General features: G+C 50.9%; 1 protein-coding gene across 5 annotated transcripts in view; it reads right to left on the bottom strand.

Moving 5' to 3' along the window:
- LOC130358323 (cyclic nucleotide-binding domain-containing protein 2-like) overlaps positions 1-25,079 on the bottom strand; it is a 290,442-nt gene that overhangs the window by 169,910 nt on the left and 95,453 nt on the right. For all 5 annotated transcript variants that reach the window (XM_056561431.1, XM_056561432.1, XM_056561430.1 and 2 more), the window contains one exon: positions 18,592-18,737. In XM_056561431.1, the coding sequence (XP_056417406.1) occupies positions 18,592-18,737 (146 nt within the window). The remainder of the gene's footprint in view (positions 1-18,591; positions 18,738-25,079) is intronic.

The following is a 25,079-nucleotide window of genomic DNA, read 5'->3' as shown; positions in this document are numbered from 1 at the left end:
GAAACCCGCGTGGCCCGAGGGGCTCCGGATGTGGGCGTCCTCTAGGCGAGCTTCTCTAGTTATGCTAATCAGTGCCACACTATCACAAGTCAGCGGACCATTGGAGCCTCCCCGATCTTGGGACCTCGTGACATTATTGAAGTCCCCTCCAAAGATCACTTGCCGACTCGTAAAAAGAAAGGGCTTAATCCTCATAAAGAGATCTTTACGGCCCCGCTTAGTTTGCGGGGCATAGATGTTAATGAGCCGGAGCTCTTGTCCCTTCATGAAGACATCTAAGATCAGGCACCTCCCCATTTCTAATTCAATAACCCGTCGGCATTCAACAGGAGCGGTAAAAAGGACCGCCACCCCACTATACGGCTCAGCTGCAAGAGACCAGTGGGAGGGGCCGCGCCTCCACTCTCTTCTGGCTTTTACCAGAGAGGCTAGATCTGACAACCTGGTCTCTTGTAAAAAGAAAATATCGGCTTCAACACGGCCGAGAAAATCAAAGGCTGCAAATCTAGCCGTATCCGACTTTATGCTGGCACAATTAATAGATGCCAGCGTCAATGGGGTGAGTGCCGCCATACAGGGTGATTAAATTAGACGGCCACACCCTTTACTTTTGCTTCCCTTTCTTTTTCGCCCCCTCATCCCCTGAAGAAGACGAGAGGGCAGGACCACACTTAGACCTTTTTTTGGATTCAGATTGATCCATTTGATCCCCGTCTCCATCCGGCCCCGGTCTAGCCCTGCCCTCCGAGGAAGGTGTCCCGACAGGACAGGGCCCAGTTCCCCCCAGAGGCTCTTTCTTCCTAGGCACCCCGCCCTCACCTTCCCCCTCCAAGGAGGGGGAGGAGATGGTATCGAGGACGAGGTACCGGTTTGACAGGTCAATCAGAGGGGGGGCAGTCAGGCTTCCGTTTTGGACCTGGCCCGTAGTACAAGGAACAGATGACTCTGACCTCTTCTTTCTCCCTTTCCTTTTGCCCTTATCTTTCTTTTTAGGCCTCTCCCCACTATCCTCATCCACACTTTCATAGTGGGAGGAATCAGAAAGGTCGGCCATATTGCCATCCTCTTTGCGCAGTCTCCTGATCTCCTCATCTAGCACGTTCTCCTCCAGGGCTTCAGCAGTTACAGGGCCAGCTTCAGGAGCAGGGGCTGAAGCTACCCCCGCCACCTGGGCACTCTCCAGCTCCCTACTCCTTCTACGATTTTCCTCCCGCCTTAGTTTGGCGGGGCCCTTTTTCCTCCTCACTAGCCCTGTTGTGCCCCCATCCCTGCTCGTACCCTCCCCAGCCGAGGCAACTTCACAGCTCTCCTCAGCCGGAGCGGCCGCCGCACGGGTGAAGGCGCTAGGAGAACGGCTAAAAGGGTGTCCGAGGACACCACACAGGTGGCACCGGATCTGCCGACAGGATGCGGCCAGATGACCCACCCCACCACACAAAGCGCAGACCTGCACAGTACAGGCTGCGCTAAAGTGGGTGGGGCTGCCACACCTGTGACAGACCTTAGGCTGCCCCTGGTAGAAGACCTGGATCCTGTCACGTCCAAGGAAGGCGGCTGACGGAATGTGGGCAACCGTACTGCCTGAACGCTTGAGTTTGACGGAAAACGTCCAGGCCCCGGACCAGATCCCGTGCTCATCAAAGTTTTTCTTGGGCATGTCCGTCACATCCCCATACCGACCGAGCCAGGTCATGATGTCATAACAAGAAAGCGACTCGTTACGGGTCAAAACGGTCACTTTCTTGACAGAGTTCTGACGGGAAATCGCCTTTACGGTGAAATCCCGCCAGCCGGGCTCGTTCTTCGCCACTTCATAGGTTGACCAGAAGAGTTCAAGACCCTCTGGCCGAACGAAACTGACGTCAAACTCAGACGAACCGTAGGGGTGAATCAGGGCAAAGATGTCACTCGCCCTGAATTCCATCTGAAGGAGGAGCTCAACCACTTTAGCGCGAGGTGGACACGCATCCTCGCCCCTCCAAATCAGACGGACCACATTCCTACGGTTATTGTCCTGCCCGTCTGTCGGGAGGGACCAGACCACCTCCCCATTCCGCTCTCGGAAAGCCCCCAAACCGTGTCTCTCTATCCAGAAAGACAGGTCGACCTCACCCCTTCCCTCTACCTGGATCGACCTGTCACCCCTGCGTAGAGCCTCCAGGAGGCGCTGTTGCAAATGGCCCCCAGGGCCGGACGGAGACGGGGACCCCCCTGAACCCCCGGCAGCGACATTAGCATAGCTCCTGGGAGCAGTCACTGCCGGGGGGGGCAGCCGGACCAGACCCAGAGCCAGAACCACTTACAACACCATTCACACCACAACTCTCAACCTCTTTATTTCCAGCCATACTATTACCACTCCCATCAACATTCACTCCACTGACACTCCCACATACACTCCTCTCACCCACAACACTACTACACCCATCAATATCACATCCTACATTCTTGTCCTGACTAACAAATTCTGGGCTGGCTGGGACTTGTAGTATGGCTGGCTTTAGTAAAGCCCTTTGTGCTGGCTTAGCCGCTGCTGGGGTCGACGCCGATGGCTTCTCCTTCATGGCTGCTATCACATCCTGATTCTGGGACTGCCCCACCGGGCGCACCCCAGCTCCTCCCACAGCGCCAGCACCTGCTTCACCCGACTTCACAGGCTCTGTGGATAATCCCGGCGCCCGGACACTCCCCCCCCCTCACAGGGGAGTGCCTTGCAGTGCCGGTAATGCCCACAGTACTCGGGGAACCGCCCCGCGCTGCCCACCATGAGCCCATCCTGCCCCTCCCTACCGGCAGGATGGGTGGGCTTCACATCTATTGCGTCTGCAGCTTTTACTGACGCCATGCTGTATCCCCCATGCTGGCTCCGTTCCACCACAGAAACGGAGTCTGGCAGTTTAGAGGACCCAGCAGCCTGAACCAGCTTTGCAGCTGGCCCAGACTGCTGGAAAGGACGGAACACATAATGCACAGTTTCCTGGGTCTTCTGTTTTTTTGCCTTTCTTTTTACTAATGTGTCATCACACTGGTCATCACCAAATGTAAAATTCTGGAGGTGGGCTGGGGACTCCTGCATCACTATAGCCCTCAGCAATCCCCCAGCCTCACTCTCCACATCATCATCCTCACTATCGCTTAGCGGTAGTGCCACCTGAGCCGGCTCTATGTAGCTGTCCTGAGTCTTAGGGGTCTGGGTGTCACAGGGAGTAGGGTCAGGCAATACATCATCCTCCACAACCTGTACACTTTCCTCCAACTTCTTCTCCTCCACCTCCTCCTCCTTTACACCAACACCACCATCCTCTCTTTCTTCACCGCCACTACTCTCCCCATCATCCACCTCCACCTTACCTGGGGATTTCATGGCGGCAAACCGATCCCGGTTCTCCATCTTCTCCCTGAAGAGACCGCTTCCCTCCAGGATCTCTGCTCTCCTCTCCTCCATCTTTGCAATGTCTTTCTTCAGGGCTGCAATCCTCTTTTTCAGTTCCAGTTTATTCTTTTTGGACCCAGAGCATGCCAGATTCTGGGCTCCACGCAGGTCCTCTCTCATCAACCTAAGCTCCCTACCGCAGCGGTCGTATTCCGCAAACCGTGCGGTCATGCGGGAGCAGTAGGTCTCGCTGGACTCTTCGGGCCCTCTCTCAGCCCACAACTCAATACTTTGCCTCCTCGCCTTCCTTCCACTGGATCTCTGGCTGGCACCCATTGCCGGAGGAGCCGAGCCTGCATTGCTGCAGACTCTACCAGATCTTCTTCCTCCGGCCGGAAAAATGGCTGTCGCTGTTTTCTCTCCACCCCCCGCCAGCCTGGAAGAACGGGGAGTGGAGGCCAGGGGCTCCATGCAGGGAAAACTCTCCCAAGGAGCCTGCCACACCCCTGGGAAAGGTTGGTGAATCACCTGCTCTGCCTCTGGAACTCTGGAGAAACACAAAAAGGGACACACCCAAAGCTGCTTCACACACAACTGCTCCTGGCTACTGTGTTCCACAGGAAGCGCTCTCTGCTGACACCTCTGTCCATGTCAGGAACTGTACAGAGCAGGAGAGGTTTGCTATGGGGATTTTCTCCTACTCTGGACAGTTCCTGACATGGACAGAGGTGTCAGCAGAGAGCACATCCTGTGAATACAACAGTTCAGTGTGAGCAGCGTGCGGGTGTGTCCCTTGTTGAGCTCCACAAACTTCCAGCAGATCAGACCAGAGCAGGTGATCCATCCGCCTTCCCAGGAGTGTGTCAGGCTCCTGGGGAGAGCCTCCCTGCATGGAGCCCAGGGCCTCCACCTCCCGTTCTTCAAGGCTGGCGGGGGGTGGAGAGCAAACAGCAACAGCCATTCCGGCCGGGGGGAGAAGATCTGGCAGAGTCTGCAGCAATGCAGGCTCTGCACCCCCGGCAACGGTTGCCAGCCAGAGGACTGGTGAAAGAAAAGCAAGAAGAAGAAGTGTGGAGTTGTGGGCAGAGAGAGGGCCCAAGGAGTCCAGCGCCACCTACTGCTCCCGCATGGCCGCGCGGTTTGCTGAATATGATCGCTGTGGCAAGGAGCTGAAGTTGGCCAGACAAGATCTGCAAGGGGCTCAGAATCTGGTGAACACTGCGCCCAAAAAGAGCAGACCAGAGCTAAGAAGAAAGATCTCAGCACTGAAGGCTGAGATTGTGCAGCTGGAGGAGAGGAGAGCAGAGATCTTGGAGGGGAGCGGTCTCTTCAAGGAGAAGCTTCAGAACAACAACCGGTTTGCCGCCATGAAATCCCCAGGTAAGGTGGAGGTGGATGATGGGGAGAGTAGTGGCGGTGAAGAAAGTGTGGATGGTGAAGGCATAAAGAAGAAGGAGAATGTGGGAGAAAGAGCAGAAGTGGTGGAAATGGATGTCTTGCCTGTAGCTACTCCCTATAACACCCAGGACAGCTACATAGAGCCAGCCCAGGTGGCGCTTCCATTAAGTGAGAGCGAGGAGGATGAACTGGAGAGTGAGGCTGGGGGATTACTGAGGGCGATTGTTATGCAGGAGTCCCCAGCCCACCTCCAGAACTTTACCTTTGGAGATGACCAGTGCGATGATGTGGCAGTAAAGCGTAAGAAGCAGAAGACTCAGGAGACAGTAAAGTACATGTTTGTCCCTTTCCAGCAGTCAGGGCCAGCTGCAAAGCTGGTTCAGGCTGCTGGGCCCCCCAGACTGCCAGACTCCGTTTCTGTAGTGGAACGGAGCCAGCATGGGGGGTACAGCATGGCGTCAGAAAAGGCTGCGGACGCAATAGCTGTAAAGCACACCCATCCTGCCGGTAGGGAGGGGAAGGATGGGCTCATGGTGGGCAGCTCTGGCACTGCAGGGCCGCCCCAGGGTGGCGGGGGGCGTGTCCCAGTGCCAGAGGCGAGTTTTGCTGCTGTGTGCTCGGGGGGCAGTTCCCCGAGAACTGTGGGCATTACCAGTGCTGCGGGGCACTCCCCTGTGAGGGGGGGGAGTGTCCGGGCACCGGTGGCGGAGAGCGGAGTGTCTGTGTGCTCGGGGGGCGGTCCCCCGAGTACTGTGTGTTCTGTGGGTGCTGCGGGGCACTCCTCTGTGAGGGGGGGGAGTGTCCGGGCACCGATATCCCCTGCAGAGCCTGTGTGGTTAGGCAAACCAAGCGATGGCGCTGTGGGAGGAGCTGGGGTGCGCTTTGAGGGGCAGCCCCAGACTCAGGACGTGTCATCGCACATGGAGGAGGAGTCATCAGTGTCGACCCCGGCAGCAGCAGCATCGACCCCAGCACAGAAAACCATAATAAGACCAGCAGTACTACAGGTCCCAGCCAGCCCAGAATCCATTAGGCAGGAAAAGAGTGGAGGATGTGAGAATGCTGAGTGTAGTAGAGGTGTGGATGTGGGGAGTGTAAGTGGAGTGAATGATGGTGGGAGTAGTAGTGGTAAGAATGGGAAGTCTGGTATGGATGGGAATAAAGATGGGAGTAGTGGTGTGAGTGGCTGTACTGATGGGTCTGGGTCTGGTCCGGCTGCCCCCCCGGTAGTGACTGCTCCTAGAAGTTATGCTAATGTCGCTGCCGGGGGTTCAGGGGGGTCCCCGTCTCCGGCCGGCTCTGGAGGCCACTTGCAACAGCGCCTCCTGGAGGCTCTGCGTAGGGGCGACAGGTCGATCCAGGTAGAGGGGAGGGGTGAGGTCGACCTGTCTTTCTGGATAGAGAGGCACGGTTTGGGGGCTTTCCGAGAGCGGAATGGGGAGGTGGTCTGGTCCCTCCCGACAACTGGGCAGGACAATAACCGTAGGAATGTGGTCCGTCTGATTTGGAGGGGCGAGGATGCGTGCCCGCCTCGCGCTAAAGTGGTTGAGCTCCTCCTCCAGATGGAATTCAGGGCATGTGACATCTTTGCCCTGATCCACCCCTACGGTTCGTGTGAGTTTGATGTCAGTTTCGTTCGGCCAGAGGGTCTCGAACTCTTCTGGTCAAACTACGAAGTTGCAAAAAACGAGCCCGGCTGGCGGGAGTTCGCCGTAAAGGCGATTTCCCGTCAGAATGCTGTCAAGAAGGTGACCGTTTTGACCCGTAACGAGTCACTTTCTTGTTATGATATCATGACCTGGCTTGGACGGTATGGGGATGTGACGGACATGCCCAAGAAAAACTTGGATGAGCACGGGATCTGGTCCGGGGCCTGGACGTTTTCCGTCAAACTCAAGCGTTCAGGGAGTACGGTTGCCCACATTCCGTCAGCCGCCTTCCTTGGACGTGATAGGATCCAGGTCTTCTACCAGGGGCAGCCTAAGGTCTGTCACAGGTGTGGCAGCCCCACCCACTTTAGCGCAGCCTGTACTGTGCAGGTCTGCGTTTTGTGTGGTGGGGTGGGTCATCTGGCCGCATCCTGTCGGCAGATCCGGTGCCACCTGTGTGGTGTCCTCGGACACCCTTTCAGCCGTTGTCCTAGCGCCTTCGCCCATGCAGCGGCCGCTCCAGCTGAGGAGAGCTGTGAAGTTGCCTCGGCTGGGGAGGGTACGGGCAGGGATGGGGGCGCAACAGGGCTAGTGAGGAGGAAAAAGGGCCCTGCCAAACTAAGGCGGGAGGAAAATCGTAGAAGGAGTAGGGAGCTGGAGAGTGCCCAGGTGGCGGGGGTAGCTTCAGTCCCTGCTCCTGAAGCTGGCCCTGTAACTGCTGAAGCCCTGGTGGAGAATGTGCTGGATGAGGAGATCAGGAGACTTCACAGAGAGGAAAGCAATATGGCCGACCCTTCCGATTCCTCCCACTATGAAAGTGTGGATGAGGAGAGTGGGGTGAGGCCCAAAAAGAAAGAAAAGGGCAAAAGGAAAGGGAGAAAGAAGAGGTCAGAGCCCTCTGAAGCTCCTGGTACTACGGGCCAGGTCCAAAGCGGAAGCCTGGCTGCCCCCCCTCTGATTGACCTGTCAAACCGGTACCTCGTCCTCGATACCATCTCCTCCCCCTCCTTGGAGGGGGAAGGTGAGGGCGGGGTGCCTCGGGAGAAAGAGCCTCTGGGGGGAACTGGGCCCTGTCCTGTTGAGGCACCTTCCTCAGAGGGCAGGGCTAGACCGGGGCCGGACGGACACGGGGACCTTATGGACCAATCGGAGTCTAAAAAAAGATGTAAGAGTGGTCCTGCCCTTTCGTCGTCTTCGGGGGATGAGGGGGCTAAAAAGAAGGGGAAAAAGAAATAAAGGGTGAGGCCATCTAATTCAATCACCCTGTATGGCGGCACTCACCCCATTGACGCTGGCATCTATTAATTGTGCCAGCATAAAGTCGGATACGGCTAGATTTGCAGCCTTTGATTTTCTCGGCCGTGTTGAAGCCGACATTTTGTATCTGCAGGAGACCAGGTTGTCAGATCTAGCCTCCCTGGTAAAAGCCAGGAGAGAGTGGAGGCGCGGCCCCTCCCACTGGTCTCTTGCGGCTGAGTCGTATAGTGGGGTGGCGGTCCTTTTTACCGCTCCTGTTGAATGCCGACGGGTTATTGAATTAGAAATGGGGAGGTGCCTGATCTTAGATGTCTTCATGAAGGGACAGGAGCTCCGACTCATTAACATCTACGCCCCGCAAACTAAGCGGGGCCGTAAAGATCTCTTTATGAGGATTAAGCCCTTTCTTTTTACGAGTCGGCAGGTGATCTTTGGAGGGGACTTCAATAATGTCACGAGGTCCCAAGATAGGAGAGGCTCCAATGGTCCGCTGACTTGCGATAGTGTGGCACTGATTAGCATAACTAGAGAAGCTCGTCTAGAGGATGCCCACATCCGGAGCCCCTCGGGCCACGCGGGTTTCACCTATCATCAAGGTAGTCGCAGGTCTAGAATAGATAGGTTTTATTTGAAGGAGGAAGCCGTCTCTTCCGCAGTGTCCGTGGTTGAGGTGGAGTTCTCCGATCACTGTATGATTTTGTTTTCCCTGAATGTTTCAGAGACCCCCCGGATGGGAAAAGGTTATTGGAAGCTGAATTCGTCCCTCCTGGAGGAAGCGGAGGTAAGACAGTCCTTTGAGGATTTTCTTCAGAGTCAGGTACCTTTACTGGATCTTTGTAGTAATAAGCTGGAGTGGTGGGAGATATTCAAGAAGCGGGTTGCGGGGTTCTTCCGCCAGCTCTCGAGCCTCAGGTCCCTGAACAGGTATCGCTTGTATCAGGGTCTGAGGAGGAAACTCGAGCTTCTCGTCTCGACTGGAGGTAGCCGAGAGGATATCTCCAGAGTGAAATCCTTGCTGATGAGGTGTCAGTACGATAGGCACGCATCTTTGGTTTTTGAGAGGGATTTCGGGAAGTACCGCTCGCCCGACCCTTACAGAAACTGTAAGATGTCAGTGAGTAGTAAAGTCATTTCAGGACTGATTGATAGTACGGGATCTCTGAATCGGTCCAGATCAGGGATCTTGGAGGTCGTCAGATCCTTCTACTCGCACCTCTTGGGAAGGAAGGATCTAGATCGAGACAGGATGTCGGCTTTCCTGGCTGAAACCATTCCTGAGCCAGGGGTAGACCCCTCTCTTGATGTTTTGGCAGAAGAAATCAGGGAAGAGGAAGTGAGACTGGCGATCGAGGGGCTTGCCCCTAAGAAGTCGCCAGGTCCGGATGGCTTAACATCCGAGTGGTACAGGACCTTTAAGGAGTCTTTAGCTCCCCTCTTGACTGAGGTATTCAATGAGTGTCTCTCCTCGGGCACTCTACCAAAGTCAATGAGGAGGTCAGCCCTGATTCTTCTGTCAAAGGGTAAAGATCCTAGCCGGATTGAGAATTGGAGGCCCATAGCTCTTCTCAATACGGACAGGAAGCTTCTGGCCAAGATACTGTTTAATCGGCTGGTGAAGTTTGCACCCCGGGTCCTTTCGGGGACTCAGCACTGCTCTGTTCCAGGCCGAAGCACCTTAAGTGCTGTCCTTAGTGTCAGGGAGGCAGTGGAGCGGAGTAGTGCGGGTTTCTGGAAGGGGTACTTGCTGTCCCTGGATCAGGCCAAGGCGTTTGATCGGGTGAACCACGAGTACCTCTGGTCCGTCCTCCTGAGATATGGCTTACCGAGTACTTTTGTTAATTGGCTTAAGATCTTGTATGCAGGGGCAGAGAGTTTCCCGCTGGTGAACGGTTGGTCTGGCCGCTCTTTTGAGGTGGGGTCCGGAGTCCGTCAGGGTTGTCCTTTGAGCCCGCTTTTATACGTGTTCGCAATCGATCCCTTCGTCCGGAGGGTAGATTGTGGGCCGTTGGCGGGAGTCGGGATGAGTCTGGCGGAGCTGGATGTCACCCAGAGAGTGGTGGCGTACGCTGACGATGTCACTATTTTCGTCTCCTCACAGGAGGAGGTCGATGTGGTGATGTCGGAGGTGGACCGCTACTCGGAGGCATCCGGGTCCAAGATCAACCGGGATAAGTGTGAGAGTCTCTGGCTGGGAGGGGGAGATCCCACGTTTGATCTCCCGGACACCCTTCCAGGGCCCCAAGAATCAGCAAAAGTCTTAGGCATCACATTCGGCCAGGATGATTATCCCACCAAAAACTGGGACGGTAAGCTACAGGATGCCGCTCAGAAGGTGGACCAGTGGAAGGGTTGGTCTATGACCCTCAGGGAAAGGGTACACCTGATCAAATCGTACCTGCTCCCTTTGTTTATCTATCTGGGCAGTGTATGTATCTTACCAGAGGCTTACTACACTAGGATCTACAGCCTGTTTTTCCAACTGTTATGGGGGAACAGGATGAACCTAGTCAGGAGGGAGGTTACGTACCACACGAGGAGACTAGGGGGTTTATCTATGGTAAACCCTGTGGTGTTCTTTACGAACACCTTCTTGAAAGCTAACATCGCAAACCTCTGGAAAGAGAGGGCTCCTCCGTGGGTACTCTCCTGCAGGGAATGGTTTCGGCCTTTCTTCCAGGAATGGGAGAGAGGAGGGCGAGTGAAGGACCTCCGCACGCCCCATGGATATCTTCCGGCTTATGCTACCCCGACTCTGAAGGCGATACGTCGGTGGGGTCTGGGAGTGTGGGAGATCAGGACCCAGTCAAGGCAGTTCCTTGACAAACGGGTTCTGTTGACCCATTTCCAGAAGCCTCTGGCGCTCAGGGACTGCCCAGGTCGGGATCTGAGGGTGGGGTTGTACCTTTTAAACATGAAAAGGATCCCCCAGAAGTTTTGGGACTTGGCCTGGCGCTGCTTTCAGGGGAAGCTATATGTAAGGGACAACCTGAAGTGCAGGAACTCTGATGACCGGGGATGTCCCCGAGAAGAGTGTGGGGACACGCTGGAAAGCATGGACCACTTCCTGCTTCATTGTCCCTTTAATATAGGGGTTTACAACAGGGTGGGCGCTTCCATTGGCTGGAGTCAACTTGCCGGCCTAACCTATCCGGAGTGGGCTTATGGGGCATTCAGGAACCTGGGTGGCCGAGATCGGGGCACTTTATTCTTAGTTAGTTTAGTGGTTAGGTACTACACGTGGAACGCACGGTGTTTAGTGTCGACCCAACAGAAAATCCTCTCCGAGGTGGAGGTCTGTAAGAATATCACCGGTGACCTCGGGAAGATCAGGTCTTTGGAGTATGGCAGTCTTGGTACCAGTAGGGCTTCTCTCCTGTGGAGAGGTTTTTCTTTTGATGTGCCCTAGGTACTAGACCTTTTTAGGTAGAGTACCTTTATTTTGGTTAGGGGCAGTGTTATAGGGACAGTGATAGGGTGAGAGCAGGGTCAGTTTTAATGGAGGGATAGAATTAGGGAAAATTGTAGGGGGGAGTTAGGGAAAGAGTTTAAAATTATTTTGATGTATCAAGTCTGCCATCCTTCTTCCTGGTGGTGGGCTAATGCATGCACACGCTAGCTTTTTGTTTTGTTTTAAGTTGATATGGTATGAAGGGCTTACAGGCGACCAAACTTGGGCCTAAGGTAGCTTTGGTTTAGTGTGTATATGTTAGTGTGTATAAGTTTGTGTGTAAGTTGGTTGGGAGGAGTGCTAGGTGGGGAGGGTGTATTTGTGGGTGGTGGTGTTTTGCTTTTCTTTTGGGGACCTGACATGGGTCAGTTAGGGACAGGACTTTGTGTACGAACGGTATGGACTCTGACCCATGTGCAGGAGGGGTGGTGTGGGAGTGGGTACAGTTTTAGTGTAGGGATTTTGGTAGGGTTTTCTATTGTTTTTGTAGGTTTTCTTTAGTGTATCTATATTTTTTTTTTTTTTAGTTAAATACTATATTTTTATGTTCATGTGATTTTGTATGTATATTGTTTATATATTGTTTTCATTTTGTTTCTATATTACAGCATTACAGTAGTCATGGCAGTCGGACCAGTTATTATGTTACGTGGTTTACTTGATTTTATCATGTTGTTACGTTGTTTATTTTATAAAAAATTATTATTTTTTTTTTTTTTGTAGCCAGGTAGTGCTAAATTTTATGTTTATATTTTGCTAAGCCAAGTTGTGCTTTTGTAATTTTTTTATTTTTTTATTTTTATTTTTTTTATTTTATTTATTTATTTATTTATTTATTTATTTATTTTTTTTTTTTGTGTTTCCCGAATATGGATGGTTTTGAGTTGTAGCCAGGTAGTGCAAAATTTTATTTTCATATTTTGATAAGCCAAGCGCTATTTTTATGTTCATTTTTGGTATGCGTGTGAGTGTGGTTCGGTTAGGTGGGTTGGCATATTTTAGGTTTTTGTAAAGCTGGGCTGGCCGGTTAGGCAGGGTTTTGTTTTTGTTCTTTGGACCAGTGTATTTCTTATTTATGTTATAGCTGGTTAAGCTTGTTTTGTGTTTTTGTATAAGTTTTGTACTTTTATAATAAAAAAAGAGTGTCAGCAGAGAGCACTGTAGTCAGACTGGAAAAAACAACACAACTTCCTCTGGAGCATAGAGCAGCTGATAAGTACTGGAAGGATTAAGATTTTTTAATAGAAACTCCGGAATAGCACTATAATATGTCCAATACTAATGGTCAAATCTGCTCTATAGCTTAGTCAAACACCCTTCCCCATATGCTCTGGTACACAGATGGCGGTATCCCCACAGGATAGGGGATAAGTAGCTGATCACGGGGGGTTCGACTGCTGGAACGGGACCCGGCTCTCCATGAGGAGCGCGTGCTGCAGCTGACAGGTGCTCCATTCATTTCTAGGGGAGTGCCGTAGAGACCCCAGTATAGCACTCGGGCATCATTGGCGCTCCCATAGAAATGAATGGATCGCGTGTGTCTACTGGCAGATGACACCGCACCTCACTGTACAGCCGGGGTCCTGTTCCGTTGATCGCGGGGGGCCCCAGCAGTCGGACACCCCGCAATTAGCTTCTTATCCCCTATCCTGTGGATAGGGGATAAATCATTTTCGCTGGAGTTCTCCTTTAATGACAAATAAAAATTGTTGGCAAAAGGCAAAGAAACAGATAGCATCTAATATTTAGGTCAATCACATAATTACAGGTCAACTCTTTTAACTATTGTAAATGACTGAGTTTCTCGAGAAGCAGAGAACATGCGATGTGCGCCAAAGACAGAAAGTTGGCTGCTCCTAATTATAGTAAAAATAAGAGCCAAACTTTCTTCAAAGTTCTAGAACAGACATTATTTGTTATTACAGGAAACAGTAAGCCATAAACCAATTACAGGAGAAATATACCTGGCGGATATTGCACCCCACACCGTAATGGGGATACAGGGAGCGCTTATCCATCCCCTGCGGTGACAGGTGCTAACAAGCTGCAGCGTTTATTACCAACATTCATTTACTTTATGTTTCATTACCCACAGCAGAAATATAGCGCAACTAAGCCGTACAGTACAATACATCAGGATAATGCTGCATTCTGCACATGTCCTCCTCATCAGGTATCACTACAAACAGGAGGAGGAGCGAGGAAGATGACAAAATGACTAAAGTCTATGGAGAAAGCAACAAAATCAGGCATAATAATAATAATAATAATAATAACACCTGAATAGGGTCTGTCAGGTCTCCTGTGTTATATAGTACAGAGCAGGCCCGCACTGGCCATGGGGCACACCGGGCATTTGCCTGAAGTACAGCATTTAACTCTAAATGTATCATAATGATGTGCTTACAGTTTAATGCTGTGCTCAGTTGTAAGATTGACAGAGCGAAGAGCCATTGGCTCCTTAACCTGTTAATCACTGTTGTGGCCACAAGAGGTCAAATATCTCTTTCTCTGCACTCTGGCACAGATTAATGACTTCATCTGTGCCCGCGGAGCAGAGGAGGGAGAGGAGAGGTTATGATGTGGACTGTGCGGGAGGTGTAAGGAGTGTGAGTATGCATTACTTACCACCAACAGGGGGCTACTACCTACAGGTGTGGGTATGTATTACCTATTACCTACAGGGGGGCTACTACCTACAGTGGGTACCAACCTACAGGAGTGCCACTACCTAAAGGGGGACTACTATCTACGGGGGCTTCTACCGACAGGGGGGCTACTACCTACAGTGGGTGCCAACCTACAGGAGTGCCACTACCTACAGGGGGACTACTATCTACGGGGGCTTCTACCGACAGGGGGGCTACTACCTACAGGGTAAAGGAGTAGATTTATTTGCAAAAGAGTGTAGAGCTGTATAAGGGCCTCTCTGTTTTACATTAGGTTAGTACCCCCATGCTGAGGGGTAGAGCCATAAAATGCAAGGGCTTGTGTACTTGGTGCCAACAGGACAGAGTGAGAAGAAAACCATGTGAGAGGCAGTGAAACATGCTGGTGGTCTGTGTTCAGTAAGCCTGGGCATGGACATCTAGACAACAGCTTGACCCTCTATAGTAAAGGTAGGTGGACTCGAGGTTGAGGAGATGCTTGTGTGCTAGAAACTGGGAGATGCAGTGCAGACTCATGTGGGCGCGATCAGGAGATGGAGCAGTATTTCTGCTTTGCTGATATCCTGGGGGCAAGATCCATTAAACGTAGAAATGGGAAGCTGCTGCTGAAGTGGTGTAGCCTGAGCCCATCATCATCCTGTAAATAGTTACCTCTGAGGAGTATACTGGGAATGTGGGACAAAGTCAGGCCTGTATGGGCAGTGGCGTACCAGGGGGGGGGGGGCGGTCCGCCCCGGGTGCCACTCTCAAGGGGGGTGCCAGGGGCGGACTGACCCACCGCCGCTGCTGCTGAGGTCCGGGACACTCGTCCCAGATCCCCAGCTGACAGCGCTACATTCTCCTGTATGCGCGATACACGCACATACAGGAGAAGGCGTCCCCTCTGTGTGAGCCGCATCTGCAGCTTACACAGAGGAGACGTGACCTCCGCCCCCACGCAGCACGCAGGACAGGCGCCGGTGACGTCACTCATCGGCGCCTGTACTGTGGAGGGGAGAAGATGCGGGCCCTGCAGCTGAGGAGATCGCTGCGTGGGAAATCAGGTGAGCATCCTTTTTTTTTTTTCTTTGCATTTACCTATAGGGAAGGGGGGGGGGGAGAGGGGGGGTGCTCTGCATTTACCTATAGGGAAGGGGGGGGGAGAGGGGGGGTGCTTTGCATTTACCTATAGGGAAGGGGGGGAGAGGGGGGTGCTCTGCATTTACCTATAGAAAAGGGGGGAGAGGGGGGGTGCTCTGCATTTACCTATAGGGAAGGGGGGGGGAGAGGGGGGTGCTCTGCATTTACCTATAGGAAAGGGGGAGAGGGGGGGTGCTCTGCATTTACCTATAGGGAAGGGGGGAGAGGGGGGTGCTCTGTATTTACCTATAGGGAAGGGGGGGAGAGGGGGGTACTCTGCATTTACCTATAGGGAAGGGGGGAGGGGGGGGTGCTCTGCATTTACCTAGAGGGACGGGGGGGGGGCTCTGCATTTACCTATAGGGAAGGGGGGGTGCTCTGCATATACCTATAGGGAAGGGGGAGGGGGGGTGCTCTGCATTTACCTATAGGGAGGGGGTGCTCTGCATTTACCTATAGGGAGGGGGGGGTGCTCTGCATTTACGTAAAGGGAAGGGGGGAGGGGGTGCTCTCCATTTACCTAGAGGGACGGGGGGGGGGGCTCTGCATTTACCTATAGGGAAGGGGGGGTGCTCTGCATATACCTATAGGGAAGGGGGAGGGGGGGTGCTCTGCATTTACCTATAGGGAGGGGGGGTGCTCTGCATTTACCTATAGGGAAGGGGGGGAGAGGGGGGGTGCTCCGCATTTACCTAAAGGGAAGGGGGGGAGAGGGGAGGTGCTCTGCATTTACCTATAGGGGAGAGGGGGGTGCTGTGCATTTACCTATAGGGAAGGGGGAGAGGGGGGGGTGCTCTGCATATATTTTTGTATTTTTTTTTACTTACGGCGGCTCCACGGTATATAACGGTATTCCCCCCCCCCAAATCATGTGACCCGCCAGCGCTATTCTGCTCCCCCCAATTAATGATCAGCCCAGCGGGGTACTACTCACATATGTCAAGCACTGCCCTCCTCCTCTTTGTTGGGGGCCTCCAGCGATGGAACTCACTGTACGCCAGTGGTCTCCAACCTGCAGACCTACAGTTGTTGCAAAACTACAACTCCCAGCATGGCTGTCCGGGCATGCTGGGAGTTGTAGTTTTGCAACAGCTGGAGGTCCGCAGGTTTGAGACCACTGCTGTACGCTGTATACCTATGCCCGGGCTGCAAAAGATACAGAAAATAAACTTAACTCACCCACGTCGGCCGCACGCTGGGGACGGGAACGCCGGACAGCCGTCAGCCTATCACCGGCCAGAGCGATGCCCCGACCCTGCCAGTGATAGGCGGAGCCCACTGTCATGTAAGAAGCCGGCTTCTTACATGACAGTGGGCTCAGGCTATCACTGGCCAGGGCGGGGCATCACTCTGGCCGGTGATAGGCTGACGGCTGTCTGGCGTTCCCGTCCCCAGCGTGTGGCCGACGTGGGTGAGTTAAGTTTATTTTCTGTATCTTTTGCAGCCCGGGCATAGGTATACAGCGTACAGCAGTGGTCTCAAACCTGCGGACCTCCATCTGTTGCAAAACTACAACTCCCAGCATGCCAGGACAGCCGTTGGCTGTCCGGGCATGCTGGGAGTTGTAATTTTGCAACAACTGGAGGTCCACAGGTTGGAGACCACTGGCGTACAGAGAGTTCCATCGCCAGCTGTCCGGGAATGCTGGGAGTTGTAGTTTTGCAACATCTGGAGGTCTGCAGGTTGGAGACCACTGGCGTACAGTATAGAGTTCCGGCACCCGGCGGCCCCCAACAAAGAGGAGGAGGGCAGTGCTTGACATATGTGAGTAGTACCCCGCTGGGCTGATCATTATTTGGGGGGAGCAGAACAGTGCTGGCGGGTAACATAGGATTAGTTCCCCGATGTGGGGACAGCGCTGTGCTAGGCTGATAATACATTCCCGAGGGGGAGGGGCCCAACCGGTATTGCGGTATGGGGGAAAATCCATATCGTGCAGCCCAAAAAATGTGGTATTCGGTATGAACTGGTATACCGCCCAGCCCTAAATATACCTATGGGAAAGAGGGGGGAGGTGTAGCTCTGCACACACCTATGGGAAAGGGGGGGGGTGTAGCTCTGCATATACCTATGGGAAAGAGGGGGGGGTGTAGCTCTGCATATACCTATGGGAAAGAGGGGGGGTGTAGCTCTGCATATACCTATGGGAAAGAGGGGGGTGTAACTCTGCATATACCTATGGGAAAGAGGGGGGGTGTAACTCTGAATATACCTATGGGAAAGAGGGGGTTACCTGGCTACCTACCTACCTGCCCTTTTACTGTGCAGGACACCAAGGAGGGCATTATTACAGTTTGTGGGCCTATAGATGGGAAGATTGTGTAGAGGAGGGCACTGAAAATATGCAGAGTCTGACATGTTTTTCCTGCAGATGTTAAGAGATCCACATGGCGGTCTTTTCCGGACGGAGAAGAAAAGGAAAGAGGACGCCGCTGATCAGAAAAGATGTAATTGTGAGTCCCAAAATGTAACTGTAATCACTTATATGGTATACACATCCTGTGTACAGCCGATATCTACCGCCATATGGTCCTGTATATAATCACTTATATTGTATACAGATCCTTTATAGTATAGTGGTCTGTATATAGTGGTTTTATTCAGTACAGTATGGGGGTATTATCCGGTTATTGTGTGGTGGTATATATTTACTCCTTGTATACCAGTATGATCCAGAAATTTATGGAAATCATGGAAATTTACCTACGTCAAAGTGTTTCTTATATATATAAATTTTAGTTTATTGTGTGTGGGATTTGGGTGGAATAGGAACGTGGCAGAAGATTGACGAGCTGCAGAGCCTAGCAGGGGCCCTTGCCTTTTTTTGGTCCGGGGGCCCCGAGTGTTGACAGTCCGCTCCTGGGGGGAGGGGAGGGAGGGGGTGTAATTAAGGGGGGGTGCGTGTGTGTGTGTGTGGGTGGGGGGGGGGGCAAACAAAGGGTCCGCCCCGGGTGCCAAATGCTCTAGGTACGCCCCTGTGTATGGGTAACTAGTAGGAGGTGAGTGGTCATGAGCTCAAAACCAGGGGATGATGTAGTTAGGTCTGTTTGGATAATTTAAGAGGGGTCCCTAGTCCATGCAGGGGAGTAACTAGCTACAGTGGGGACTGTACAGGTCCTGTATAGGTCCTAGATAGCTGGAACTATACAATGGCCTGATTAGTAGGCCTACAAGGGATATTTTTGCAAGCAGTGGGCAAGCCTGGGCGATAAAGTAGGATCCAAGAGAGTCCATATACACCGAATTATCCCCTAACAGTATTGGGAGGAAATTTGGAGGTGGGCTCTACTGTGGCCTGGGGCCACCAGTAGGTGAAGAAAACCGTCTGGGCCTTAAAATGACAGGAAACTGTTTGGATCAGTGCCCTCGAGGACAGCATCTAACAAAAGAATATAGCCAACAGGTAAAAGGCAGAAACTGCCAGTCTGGTGCGGCCCTGTGTGACGTAACACAGAATGGTAGGAGGCTCCTGAGAAGATGACAGGATCCGAGGATGACTTAAAGGGTAAAATACTATTATATATCTGTTAACATCAAATTATCTGTAACATATAAGAAACTGTGCCAGCACGTGTGAAACTAACCAATAAGATTTTAGATATATTAGAAAGGTTAATGTTTTGCCAAGATGTACAACATATAAAACGTTTTTGAATCTGACAGCGCCCATTTAAATACCTGTAGAATGTGTGGACGCAGATCCTGGGGTTATTGTAAGGAAGCTTATGAATGGGCCATCCACTGAGAAGATCAATGCTTTCCAGCAAACGTATATAGTCAGGTCCTTCTTGGGATTCACTGTTCAGGAAAATGTTTAGAAAATCCTGACAAAAAACAATAATAAATATTTTAAGGGGTTATCCACCATAAGGTGAGTTTAGTATGTACCTGCCAAACAGTAATGGACATGCTTAACCCCTTAAGGACCAGGCCATTTTACACCTTAGCCCCTTCAGGACCAAGCCCATTTTGGCCTTAAGGACCAGAGCGTTTTTTGCACATCTGACCACTGTCACTTTAAACATTAATAACTCTGGAATGCTTTTAGTTATCATTCTGATTCCGAGATTGTTTTTTCGTGACATATTCTACTTTAACATAGTGGTAAATTTTTGTCGATACTTGCATCCTTTCTTGGTGAAAAATCCGTAAATTTGATGAAAAATTTGAAAATTTTGCATTTTTCTAACTTTGAAGCTCTCTGCTTGTAAGGAAAATGTATATTACAAATTAAAAAATTTTTTATTCACATATACAATATGTCTACTTTATGTTTGCATCATAAAAGTGACGAGTTTTTACTTTTGGAAGACACCAGAGGGCTTCAAAGTTCAGCAGCAATTTTCCAATTTTTCACAAAATTTTCAAACTCACTATTTTTCAGGGACCAGTTCAGGTTTGAACTGGATTTGAAGGGTCTTCATATTAGAAATACCCCACAAAAGACCCCATTATAAAAACTGCACCCCCCAAAGTATTCAAAATGACATTCAGTCATCATTTTAACCCTTTAGGTGTTTCACAGGAATAGAAGCAAAGTGAAGGAGAAAATTCACAATCATCATTTTTTACACTCGCATGTTCTTGTAGACCCAATGTTTGAATTTTTACAAGGGGTAAAAGGAGAAAATTTATACTTATATTTGTAGCCCAATTTCTCTCGAGTAAGCACATACCTCATATGTCTATGTAAAGTGTTCGGCGGGCGCAGTAGAGGGCTCAGAAGGGAAAGAGCGACAAGGGGATTTTGGAGAGTACGTTTTTCTGAAATGGTTTTTGGGGGGCATGTTGCATTTAGGAAGCCCCTATGGTGCCAGAACAGCAAAAACCCCTCACATGGCATACCATTTTGGAAACTAGACCCCTTGAGGAACATAACAAGGAATAAAGTGAGCCTTAATACCCCACAGGTGTTTCACGACTTTGACATATGTAAAAAAAATTTTTTTTTTTTCACTAAAATGTGTGTTTCCCCCCAAATTTCACATTTTTCCAAGGGTTAATAGCAGGAAATACCCCCCAATATTTGTAACCCCTTCTCTTCTGAGTATGGAGGTACCCCATAAGTTGACCTGAAGTGCACTATGGGCGAACTACAATGCTCAGAAGAGAAGGAGTCATATTTGGCTTTTTGAGAGCAAATTTTGCTCGGGGGGCATGTCGCATTTAGGAAGCCCCTATGGTGCCAGAACAGCAAAAAAAAACACATGGCATACCATTTTGGAAACTAGAGGAATGTAACAAGGAATAAAGTGAGCCTTACTACCCCACAGGTGTTTCACGACTTTTGCATATGTAAAAAAAAAAAAAAAATTTCCACTAAAATGTGTGTTTCCCCCAAATTTCACATTTTTGCAAGGGTTAATAGCAGGAAATACTCCCCAATATTTGTAACCCCTTCTCTTCTGAGTATGAAAGTACCCCATAAGTGGACCTGAAGTGCACTATGGGCGAACTACAATGCTCAGAAGAGAAGGAGTCATATTTGGCTTTTTGAGAGCAAATTTTGCTCGGGGGGCATATCGCATTTAGGAAGCCCCTATGGTGCCAGAACAGCAAAAAAAAACACATGGCATACCATTTTGGAAACTAGACTCCTTGAGGAACGTAACAAGGGGTACAGTAAGCATTTGCCCCCCACTGGTGTCTGTCAGATCTTTGGAACAGTGGGCTGTACAAGTTTTCATTTTCACGGACCACTGTTCCAAAGATCCGTCAGACACCAGTGGGGTGTAAATTCTCACTGCACCCCTCATTACATTCCGTGAGGGGTGTCGTTTCCGAAATGGGGTCACATGTGGGGTTTTGTTTTTTTTGCGTTTGTCAAAACCGCTGTAACAATCAGCCACCCCTGTGCAAATCACCTCAAATGTACATGGCGCACTCTCCCTTCTGGGCCTTGTTGTGCGCCCCCAGAGCACTTTGCGCTCACATATGGGGTATCTCTGTAGTCGGGAGAAATTGCGTTACAAATTTTGGGGGGCTTTTTTCCCTTTTACCTCTTGTGAAAATGTAAAGTATAGGGCAACATCAGCATGTTAGTGTAAAAAATTTAATTTTTTTACACTAACATTCTGGTGTAGACCCCAACATTTCCTTTTCATGAAGGGTTAAAGAAGAAAAAGCCCCCCAAACCTTGTAACGCAATTTCTCCCGAGTACGGCGATACCCCATATGTCGCCCTAAACTGTTGCCTTGAAATACGACAGGGCTCCAAAGTGAGAGCGCCGTGCACATTTGAGGCCTAAATTAGGGATTTGCATAGGGGTGGACATAGGGGTATTCTACGCCAGTGATTCCCAAACAGGGTGCCTCCAGCTGTTGCAAAACTCCCAGCATGCGTGGACAGTCAACGGCTGTCCGGCAATACTGGGAGTTGTTGTTTTTCAACAGCTGGAGGCTCTGCTTTGGAAACAGTGGTGCACCGGACGTTCTTATTGGGGGAGGGGGGCTGTGTAGGGGTATGTGTATATGTAGTGTTTTTAACTTTTTATTTTATTTTGTGTTAGTGTAGTGTAGTGTTTTTAGGGTACAGTCACATAGGCGGGGGATTACAGCGAGTTTCCCAGCGCAAAATTTGCTGCATCTCAAGATGCGAGAAACCCACTGTAAAAGCCTCGCCCATGTGAATGTACCCTGTACATTCACAGGGGGGGGGGGGGGGGGGGTGCACCAGCTGTTGCAAAACCACAACTCCCAGCATGCATGGTCTGTTAGTGCATGCTTGGAGTTATAGTTTTGCAACAGCTGGAGGCACACAGGTTAGGAAACACGGAGTTAGAAACAGACAATGTTTCCCAACCAGTGTGTCTCCAGTTGTTGCAAAACTACAACTCCCAGCATGCCCAGACAGCTGAAGGGCATGCTGGGAGTTGTAGTTCGGCAACATCTGAAGGGCCAGATGTTGCTGAACTAAAACTCCCAGCATGCCTGGACAGTCAGTGCATACTGGGAGTTGTAGTTTTGCAACAGCTGGAAGAGCACAGATTGGAGACCATTATACAATGGCCTCCAAACTGGGGCCCTCCAGATGTTGCAAAACTACAACTCCCAGCATGCATGGTCTGTTAGTGCATGCTGGGAGTTATAGTTTTGCAACAGCTGGAGGCACACAGGTTAGGAAACACTGAGTTAGAAACAATGTTTCCCAACCAGTGTGTCTCCAGTTGTTGCAAAACTACAACTCCCAGCATGCCCAGACAGCTGAAGGGCATGCTGGGAGTTGTAGTTTGGCAACATCTGAAGGGCCAGATGTTGCTGAACTAAAACTCCCAGCATGCCTGGACAGTCAGTGCATGCTGGGAGTTGTAGTTTTGCAACAGCTGGAAGAGAACAGATTGGAGACCATTATACAATGGTCTCCAAACTGGGGCCCTCCAGATGTTGCAAAACTACAACTCCCAGCATGCCCAGACAGCAAAAGGCTGTCTAGGCATGCTGGGAGTTGTAGTTTTCAGACTCCTAGAAGCAGCAGTGAAGATCTTCACTGCTGCCTCTGAGGACCACATACTTACCCGTCACTGCTCATCCACGTGGCCGGTCCCGCGCTGCTCCTCGGTCCCGCCGCTGGATCAGGTAAGTCCGCCGGTCCCCTGATGTTCCCCCCGAATGCCGCAGGTCCCCGCGAGCCCCTGCAGCCTTCGTCCCCCGTTCTGCCCGACTTCCAGGGGCGGGCAGTGCGGGGGATCTGAACTTTCACCCCAGATCACTGTGATTGGTCCACAGGGACCAATCACAGTGATCGCTGACCAGGACCATCAATGGATGGTCCTGGGGGTGAAGCAGAAGTTGTCCCCTGCTGGAAACAGCGGGACTTCTGCCAGTTAACCCGTGCGATGCTGCGCATCGCCGGGTTAACTGCATGTCATTTATAAACGCCGGGATGTGCGAACGCACTGCACAACCCGGCGTTTATATATGACATTCTGCGGGAAGGGGTTAAGGACCAGAGCTTTTTTTGCACATCTGACCACTGTCACTTTAAACATTAATAACTCTGGAATGCTTTTACTTATCATTCTGATTCTGAGAAAGTTTTTTCGTGACATATTCTACTTTAACATAGTGGTAAATTTTTGTGGTACCTTGCATCCTTTCTTGGTGAAAAATCCCCAAATTTGATGAAAAAAAATGAAAATTTTGCATTTTTCTAACTTTGAAGCTGTCTGCTTGTAAGGAAAATGGATATTCAAAATAACATTTTTTTTGGTTCACACATACCTCATATGTCTATGCAAATTGTTTGGCAGGCGCAGTAGAGGGCTCAGAAGGGAAGGAGCAACAAATGGTTTTTGGGGGGCATGTCACCTTTAGGACGGCCCTATGGTGCCAGAAGAGCAAAAAAAACACATGGCATACTATTTTGGAAATTAGACCCCTCGGGGAACATAACAAGAGGACCTTAATAAAGAACATAAAAAGTGAACCTTAATACCCCACAGGTGATTCACGACTTTTGCATATGTAAAAAAAAAAAAATGTTTTTTTACCTAAAATGCTTGGTTTCCCCAAAATTTTACATTTTTAAAAGGGTAATAGCATAAAATACCCCCCCAAAATTTGAAGCCCAATTTCTCCTGATTCAGAAAACAACCCATATGGAGGTGAAAAGTGCTCTGCTGGCGCACTACAGGTCTCAAAAGAGAAGGAGTCACATTTGGCTTTTTGAAAGCAAATTTTGCTCTGGGGGCATGTCGCATTTAGGAAGCCCCTATGGGGCCAGAACAGCAAAAAAAAAACACATGGCATACCATTTTGGAAACTATACCCCTCGGGGAACGTAATAAGGGGTAATGTGAACCTTAATACCCCACAGGTGTTTCACGACTTTTGCATATGTAAAAAAATTTTTTTACATTTTTAAAAAGGGTAATAGCAGAAAATACCCCCCAAAATTTGTAACACAATTTCTCCCGAGTACGGCGATACCCCATATGTGACCCTAAACTGTTGCCTTGAAATACCACAGGGCTCCAAAGCGAAAGAGGGCCATGCGCATTTGAGGCCTAAATTAGGGACTTGCATAGGGGTGGATATAGGGGTATTCTACGCCAGTGATTCCCAAACAAGGTGCCTCCAGCTGTTGTAAAACTCCCAGCATGCCTGGACAGTCAGTGGCTATCTGACAATACTGGGAGTAGTTGTTGTGCAACAGCTGGAGGCTCCGTTTTGGAAACAGTGGCGTACCAGACGTTTGTCATTTTTATTGGGGAGGGGGGCTGTGTAGGGGTATGTGTATATGTAGTATTTTTTACTTTTTCTTTTATTGTGTGTTAGTGTAGTGTAATGTAGTGTTTTTAGGGTACAGTCACACGGGCGGGGGATTACAGTAGTGTCTCGCTGGCAGTTTGAGCTGCAGCAGAAAATTTTCTGCCGCAGCTCAAACTTGCAGCCGGATACTTACTGTAAACCTCCGCCCATGTGAGTGTACCCTGTACATTCACATTGGGGGGGGGGGGGGGGGGAGAAACATCCAGCTGTTGCAAAACTACAACTCCCAGCATGTACGGTCTATCAGTGCATGTGTTACGCCGAGCGCTCCGGGTCCCGCTCCTCCCCGGAGCGCTCGCAGCGTTTACCTGCTCGCAGCGTCCCGGTTAGACCCGCTGACCGGGAGCGCTGCTCTAGTGTCTCTGGCGGGGATGCGACCCACGATGCGGGACGCGCCCGCTCGCGGTTCGCATCCCAGCCTGCTTACCCGACCTGTTCCCTGTTTGTTCGGTCCCAGCGCGCGCGGCCCCGCTCCCTAGGGAGCGCGCGCGCCGGCTCTCTGCGATTTAAAGGGCCAGTGCGCCGCTGATTGGCGCCTGGCCCAATTAGTAACTTCACCTGTGCCTTAGCCTATATTACCTCACTTCCCCTTCCCAGTATTGCCGGATCTTGTTGCCATTGTGCCAGTGAAAGCGTTCCTTGTATGTCCCAAGCCAGTGTTCCAGACCTTCTGCCGTTGCCCCTGACTACGATCCTTGCTGCCTGCCCTGACCTTCTGCTACGTCCGACCTTGCTCTTGCCTAATCCCTTGTACCACGCCTATCTCAGCCGTCAGTCGGGGTTGAGTCGCTATCGGGTGGATCGACCTGGGGGTTACCTGCCGCAGCAGGTCCATCCCGCTTTGCGGCGGGCTCTGGTGAATACAAGTAACCCCTTAGACTCCGTTCCCCTGGTAC

The sequence above is a fragment of the Hyla sarda genome, chromosome 2 (assembly GCF_029499605.1).
Source record: "Hyla sarda isolate aHylSar1 chromosome 2, aHylSar1.hap1, whole genome shotgun sequence".
NCBI lineage: Eukaryota > Metazoa > Chordata > Amphibia > Anura > Hylidae > Hyla > Hyla sarda.
Note: the sequence above shows the minus strand (reverse complement) of the source record. Positions and strands in the feature narration are given on the sequence as shown.